Here is an 8,231-nt window from a genome sequence, read left to right on the forward strand (position 1 = left end):
TTTCCAGATACTATTTTATACTTCACTTGGAAATTGATTTGTCCAATTCACACATATAAACACTTCACGACCACGTATACAAATTAACATTTCACATCAGCAATCTTCATTAGTAACTAATGAAGTGGAACTATATTATGTAACAGAAATAAACCAAAACTATTTTGTGTATTTTGAAACTTGAGAGACTAAAATGCCCTATTTTAAAAATTTTTGGAACTGATTTGTGTATTTTAACCAAAAAAAAAAAGTATTTGTGTAAAGTTTATCCAACTTTCAAAACAAAGAAACTTGAGGGAAATATCAATTAATGATGATTGACAACTCTCCAAATGCCTCATCAATCGTCATCAAAGACGAGTCCCATTTTGGCTCAATATTTCATAACACAAGACATGAGAATGAAACAACCGTATTCCGCGATGGAAAACATATCCGCAAGGATCCTCTGAAAGCCGAAAGCAAGCAAACACACTGCAACTCACAAGAAAATACACGCTCAAGCACAATCCTGCACATTGGCAAACAAAATCTGATGGATGTTTCCACTGATTCAATAAGCCAGTGGAAAATCACAAGAAAAGGGAGCTGAGCCAGAAGACATATGATACACATATACATCCTGATGCATTTGTAGATGAATTTAAGAAACAATAAATCAAAGCCACTCCCACAGCCATCCAAGATGAAAATATAAGTAGAAACTCCAGACTGCCAATCGATTTAACCTCCAGAGTGGGAGGCGGGAGTCGTCTCAAAACAGCCGTCCTTGAACATATGAATATATTGTTGAGGCAAAGAGTGCTCCACCTGAAATAAAATATATTGATTAAATTTTAGAGTTGGTATTACTTCAATTCCATAGTTTGCTAATCATTTCGGCCAATTGAAGAATCCAGTTACCAAGTTTTTGAAAAGATACTAATTATGGATGGATTCCATCCACTATTGCAGGGCGCAGCATGTTATCATCATAACCAGATTCAAGCACAAACTAGACTCAAGTAGGGAACAAAGAGCATTTTACACGGTGCCTGAATAGAACCAAAAATGAATGTGAAATCATACCCAATCACCACCAGGCTCGGCACCAGGTACCAGCACATTGATCTCACTTGATTTGGCAGTAGATATGGATGTCTCTAGGGAATCTTTGCTCAAATAAAGCTGGCAGCCAGAAGTGTTGTCCACCGATATTGTTGGAGCTGAACCCTATATTAACAAAGGCAGGCATCTTAATGACTAACCACATTTGAGCTACCAAATATTTATTTAAGATCAAACCATTATCCTCTACATATCATCAGCAATATCATTTTTAAGACCGTAGGATCACCAAAGCTTCCATAACACAGGCATAATAACATCAAATTCAAACAGGCACGCCAGCATGTTGAAAGTTTTCATGGAAAGAAAAAGGGGAGGAAGGAGTTAGGGTACCTGACATTGCACCTCAACGCCATTGCAGTTTACAATCTCAAAAGCTGCAACAACATCCTACATTTTAAGGACAAATATAGATGAGAAGTTGCCTTCGAAATGATAACATAAATTGCTTCCCATGACTATTACAGAAATCTCTATTCCCATGTGTCACGCTAACCTTAAATACAACTCCCATCTTTGTGCACTTGTCAATAGTGATATTGTTGACCTTGCCTGAAAATTATAGTTGTTTCATCAAGAGACAAATTGGATAGTAAATATCATTATGTGATATAAGAAACATGTAAACAAAGAAATCATTCATGAAATAGTTGTGGTTACCTTGAATATGCAAAATCGAGTCTTTGCATCCATAAACATAAACAGACTGCTTTGCATCACAATCTTCAATGATCAAGTCCTTTTTTCCAATTTGATTCTCAACAACCCACCTACAGCAGCAGAGAATAGTAAAGGATAGAGAGATGGTATATTGACAAAGTAAAATTGACTATTTCAAATTTTCAATCATGAAATCACAATCATACACATAAATATAAAAACCTACTTGCGGCCCATTTGAAGCTCGAGCTTTGGGGGTCCTACTTTAGAAAATGCATGAGAAGCCACACGACTTTCTTTTTCACTAATGGCAACAGCTCCAGTTCTATCTGCCCGGTTTTTTGTTTTCATATCATCTGTAACCTTTCTCAAACCTGGTAGATAAGAGGTATGACTCATAAATGTTCATTCAACATTCAATCAGGAATGTAAGAGCAAAAATAAGATACCTGCAGTGACATTCCCAGTGCTGAGTTGTTGGAAAACAGCAGACATCCCATCTTTTGGCTTGGAAGATGAAGGTTGAGAAGATTCAGAACTAAAGAGAGAAGCAGGTGGAGGAGGAGGAGGAGGAGCAGCAGCAGCTTTTGTCGGAGCAATACTTTTTCCTGTTGCACTCCATACAGGGCCCAAAGGATAAAACCCCTTGACGTAATCTCTCAAACCAGGTAGATATAACTCTTTCAGAGATTTGGCCCATTCAACATGATTTGGGTCTTTGTTTCTATACTCTACAAGCACCTGATTATTTCAATATATATATATATATATAACGTCATGGCTCATGACACAACAGGCAAAATGAAAAAGGAATGTGCAAGAAAACATCTAGAAGGCTAATGCAAAATGTTCCCAAACGTTATTTGGAATCAAACACGTCTGAAGTATCTTTTTTGAGCTTATAGTGAATGAGAGGACCAGAAGTTCATGAAAAAAATATCCTAAATAATTTTACAGTTTCAGGCATGTCTGAAGTGTACCTTGTTGCTATAAAACTCAGCCATTTGCCAACTTTCTTCCACATGTGCAATGGGCATACTCATACCTTGAAACAACAAAAGGTAAATAAGATATTGAAATGTAGGTCAATGAAGAAATGTAAATCATTCATCACTTACCACAATCCTTCCCTGTAAATGCAATCCATGCTAGAGCTGAGAGGCTGTCAGCAGCAGCCTTCAAGTGGTTAAAAAAATCTGATCTCCTTCCTTCTGTCATTGCAGTAGCTTTCATGATCACTTCATTTAAAGGTTTCAGAAACTCAGCCAACCCAGCAATGTCAGGTTTCTGCACAATTAATATATGATAGATTAAGACACCAATCACAAACATGAGTACAAACACTACACAGAAAACTGTTTGCCACTTCATCCAGTTCAGTTCAGTAGCTAAGAATAATGAAAATTTCAGGCAGATAAAAAGAAAATCCAGACTAGGCCAAACACCACCTAGAATGCTATTAAAATGCATCAACGAATTAACACAGGATTGATAACATCAACGAAATTAGGGATGCATGCGCAGGAAGAAAACGGAGGTATGAAATGCGTAAGGAGAACTCACTTGACTTTGCTTGACTTTAATCAGAAGCTGCTTCTGAACAGAAAAAGCTTCGTGCAAAACCTTTGTGACGTCCAAGACTTGTCCTCCAATCTTCTCAGCGGCAGCTGAAACCCTAGCCAAATACTGGTCCATCAGATCGTCGTAAGCAACGATGGAAGGGTCGAGCGCCGCCGAATCAGGCACATCGGAAGCATCTCCCGGAGAAGCGGCAGCAGGGAATCTGGTGGATAGGGCCTCCAAGCGGACCACCGCGGATTCAAGCCTTTGTATGAGCTTCTCATCCATGGTTCTGTCTCAGTCGGACGCAGTCTTTACTCTTTCTTCTCGGATTCGATTTGATGAAATGGAAAATGGAATAGATAGATCTATCGGGTGCCGGTGACAGATGAGTTGTGATGAAAAGTGCATATATTATTGGAACTGGATTTATTGAAGTTATAGAAATAAAGGGTGAAAAAAGGCAAAGCCAAATAAAGTGTTTGGCGCGCAGGGCAGCGTTGGGTTGGGTTGGAGTCGCTTTGCTTACTGCTTACTGGTGGTGTGGCCTAAAGCCTCACTTTTGGTTCCGCCACGTGTCACTGCTTCAGCCAATCTTGGCTCATCTTGTTAAACTAGTGAACATGCTCGGGTGAGAAGTGAGAACGCATGAGAAATTAAAATTTAATATCAAACTACAACTAAATACCCATTTTGGTCCCTGAGATTCACGCGATTATTCAATTTAGTCCCTGAAATTCAAAATTACCTATAATAGTCCTCCAGATTCAAATTTAGGCACCTATATGATCCCTCGACTCTTTCCAGTGATGACTAGGCAAACGAAGTGCTGATATAGCACCTTTCCTATTACGGTGGATGATGAGTAAACGATGTCGTTTACCTTTGGTGCCCAAACAAGTCAGAAATGAAGAATAGTGGAGATAGAGGAGAAGAAGAATACTTTATTTTGGGTCTTCATCATTTTTTCTCCCTTTATATACAAAGTGACGATATTTCTGACTTGTTTGGATGACAAGGGTAAACAACATTGTTTACTCATCATCCAGCGTAGCAGGAAGGATGCCATTTCAATATTTCGTTTGTCTAGTCATTGCCGGAAAGATTCGAGGGACCACATTGGTGCTGGAACTTGAATCTGGAGGATCAGTATAAGTAATTTTGAATTTCAAGGACCAAAATGAGTAATCGCGTGAATTTCATGGACCAAAATAGAGATTTAGTCATCAAACTACTGTAAATTTCGCGCTATGTGTGGGTTAAATATTAATTTATTATAAAAATTTGTTAGTAAATATCTATTGATATTTATTGTGAGAGTTACTTAAAACGTTGATTTGGATCTGAACGTAAAGTTTTGATCCCTTTGTGAGGTAGCGTCTAACTTATTCATGCTGAAGTGTCGTCTATCCGAATTTCTCGTGAGGAAGTGGGAGGTGATACCTGCAAGAGACTCCGATGCTTAAGTTACCAAGGATTTTAGGCAGATTTTTAATAGTTTTAAACGTAAATTATACCTGATGAGTGTCAATGTATTTATAGTAGAGTCGATAACCACTTTTGTTGGAGTAGTTCTATCTTCTCTGATGGATAACTATGTCCTTTATCTTGAGAGTTTGTTGGAATCTATTTTATAGTAAAGATAGAGATTGCAGGTGAGATTCACAAAGGCAGTTACTTGCTTTGGGCAGGTAGAGCTGACCTTCTTTATTGGTGTCTGACCTCTTTAAAGAGGTCGGGTACGTTTGTGGAGGCCACCTTTCTTGGTGGGCCTTTTTGTTTATTGGGCCTAGCTTTGCTTATTGGGGCAAGTATGAACAGTGCCCCTACTTGAGTCTTGAGCCTTCTGTAGGTCGGATTCAAGCATTTTGTGACTTCTGCTTAGGCGTCGGGTGCCCCCTTCCGGAGGTCGGGTACTCAACGTGTTTGAAAATTTGAACGTTGCCTCCCTTTAAATGAGGGGCTAAGTTGACGCAGTAGTTTTCTTGAATTGCGCGCATGTCAGTTACTCCTTGTCTCTTATAAAAGCAACGTGGCCTTTCTTCTTTTCCTTTTTCCCATTTCTAAAGGCCTTTTCATTTGCTATCACTGTGAAAAAGAAAAAGCTCTTTTCTTTGTTCGTTTTGCGACTCCGTTTCTCAAGCTTTTCCGAATCTCGTCTTTCTTGAATGAATTCTTTGAAAAGGATCATCCGTGTTTTGTTGTTTGTCGTGCCCTTCTCCGTTTTGAAGCTTCCTTAAGGTTGGTGTCTTCCTTCGCTGGCGTGGCACGCCCAGAACTCAAGTGGCACGCCCAGGTCTTCTTAGTTGATTGGTGATGCTGGCGTGCCACGCTTGAGACTCAAGTGGCACGCCCAAGTGAAATTCTAGGGTTGGCATGCCACACCTTCGATACAAAGTGGCACGCCCATATGGTTGGCCTTCTATCTTCCTCTCTGAAAAATATAATTGGCATGCCACGCCTAGCTTCTGGCATGCCACGCCCAGCAATTTGCCTTGGTCCAGTAACTGGCGTGCCACGCCTGGTCCTCCAAGTGGCACGCCCAAGTGAAACTCTAGAGCTGGCGTGCCACGCCTTCGATACCAAGTGGCATGCCCAGCTTTGCTTTTGGCTTCCTTGAGTGTTGGCGTGCCACGCCTGGGTCTTCAAGTGGCACACCCAAGTGACAATTTGAGGCTGGCGTGCCACGCCTTCGACATCAAGTGGCACGCCCAGCCTTTTGGCCTTCAACCTTGCTTTCTGGAATCTTGTACTGGCGTGCCACGCCTTGATGCTCAAGTGGCACGCCCTTTTTGTGTGGGTCTTCTAAGCTTGGCGTGCCACGCCTGGGTCTCCAAGTGGCACGCCCAAGTGATAAATTGATGCTGGCGTGCCACGCCTTCGATACCAAGTGGCACGCCCAAGTGATAATCCCCTCTAAATGGATGAACTGGCGTGCCACGTCCCATGGTTCAAGTGGCACACCCATAGTATGTGATGGGCTAGGCGTGCCATGCCCAGCATGGCGTGCCACGCCCAGCATGGCGTGCCACGCCCAGCATGGCGTGCCACGCCCCTTTAGTGGCCTTCATCATTGCTCTCTGAAAAATTACACTGGCGTGCCACGCCTATACATTTTCTTGAATCATGCTCCTCTGAAAACCATAACTGGCGTGCCACGCCCAGCTCCTGGCATGCCACGCCCATACATGACTTGAGGATCCTCGCTGGAATTTTGTGCTGGCGTGCCACGCCCAGCTCCTGGCGTGCCACGCCCATACATTTTTGTGGCCTTTGCTCCAAGTGGCACGCCAGTTTCACACGCTCAGCCTTGTTTTGTTGTTTCCTTCCCTTTTTGATGTCTTTTTCACCTGAAATTCAGCATAAACCCATTTCAAAGCAATATACCAAAATATTCATCAAATAGTGCGTGAATTGCAATGATCAAATGAGATTATGCTCTTTTATGGTCCTTTTTGTGCAAGAAAAATGGTAGATGATGCAAGTCATCACAACACCAAACTTAAGCTTTGCTTGTTGATGAATGGATTTTCGACGGTTTAGAATTTCACAAATGAATTCTCGTTGCAAGTATAGTTTCTAAACCAATTACTAATCCTTTCATACAAAAAGTTGTTTGTCACTAGTACAAACCCCTAAAATTTATAAACCGAAGTATTGGACCTCGGGTCGTTCTCCCTAGGAATTACAATAAAGTGTCTTGTTATTGTTATGAGTTATTTTGGGGTTTTGGATAAGAAGCATGAAAAGTAAATGGCAATGAAAATAAACTAACAACTATAAAAGGCTCTTGGCAAGGTGTGAGAACTAGAAGTCCTATCCTAGTTATCCTTCTCAATTGTGATGAGAATTGTTCATTGCTACCACTTAGTTAACCCTTACTAATTAAAGAAAAGTCAAGTGGATGAATTGACTTGAGCCACAAGTCCTAGCCAACTCCCAAGGAAAGACTAGCTTTAGTGCACTCCAAACCAATTAGCAATCTCTCCAATTATCAATCAACAAAGGAATTAGATAACTCAAGTGTCACTAATTACTCTACCTAGGCCAAGAGGAATAAAATCTACACTAAAACTAAAAGAGACATTTCAACAAACACATAAAGTGCAAGAGGAGTAAACATTATTAAATGCAAGAATTAAAGGAATCTACAACTACAAAAACAAGAGATCAACAATAGAAAAGCAAAGAAGACACATTTATTATGAATTACCTCTTATTGAATTGGAAGAATGTAGAAGGAACAATACTAGATCTACAACAAAGTATAAGAACAACATAAAGGAAATTACAACAAAGGAATAGAAGAAGATTGAATGTAGCAACAAAGAATTGAGAGATAGAAGTGGAAGAAAGCAAAGATTAAAACCTAGATCTAAAAACTAAACCTAATTCTAATCCTAATTCTAGAGAGAAGAGAGAGCTTCTCTCTCTAGAAACTAATTCTCACTACTAAACTAAGCTAAGACTAAACTAATGGTAACTAACTTCTAAAGTATGAAAAGTCTCTAAAAGTCTCTTGATTTCCCTTCAATCCTTGGCTTAAATAGCATCAGAAATGAGTTGGATTGGGCCCACAAGGCTTCTAAAATCGCTGGCCACGTTTTGTTTTAAGTGAACCAGGTGGCAGCAACGGCGCGTGCGCGTACTATGCGCGTACGCGTCACCATGCGTGGTTCAACCATAGCAAATCTTATATCGTTTCGAAACCCCGGATGTTAGCTTTCCAACCCAACTGGAACCGCATCATTTGGACCTCTGTAGCTCAAGTTATGGTCGTTTAAGTGCAAAGAGGTCGGCTTGACAGCTTTCCGGTTCTTTCATTTCTTCATGAGTTCTCCAACTTTTCATGCTTTCTTTCTTCATTCCCTTGATCCAATCTTTGCCTCCTAAACCTTAAATCA

The 8,231-nt window shown here is 40.5% G+C and overlaps 1 protein-coding gene across 1 annotated transcript; it reads right to left on the bottom strand.

Annotated features, from left to right (window-relative positions):
- Positions 292 to 3,884, bottom strand: LOC107609152 (cyclase-associated protein 1). The gene is made up of 10 exons (XM_016311000.2): positions 3,331 to 3,884; positions 2,886 to 3,054; positions 2,748 to 2,812; positions 2,217 to 2,508; positions 1,994 to 2,141; positions 1,768 to 1,877; positions 1,604 to 1,659; positions 1,441 to 1,497; positions 1,069 to 1,212; positions 292 to 810 (listed from the first exon to the last, which is right to left on the bottom strand). Exons 1-10 carry the CDS (start codon positions 3,613 to 3,615, stop codon positions 724 to 726), a joined length of 1,413 nt encoding a protein of 470 aa, XP_016166486.1. The 5' UTR covers positions 3,616 to 3,884; the 3' UTR covers positions 292 to 723.

This window comes from Arachis ipaensis, chromosome B07, assembly GCF_000816755.2.
Source record: "Arachis ipaensis cultivar K30076 chromosome B07, Araip1.1, whole genome shotgun sequence".
In the NCBI taxonomy this organism is placed as follows: domain Eukaryota; kingdom Viridiplantae; phylum Streptophyta; class Magnoliopsida; order Fabales; family Fabaceae; genus Arachis; species Arachis ipaensis.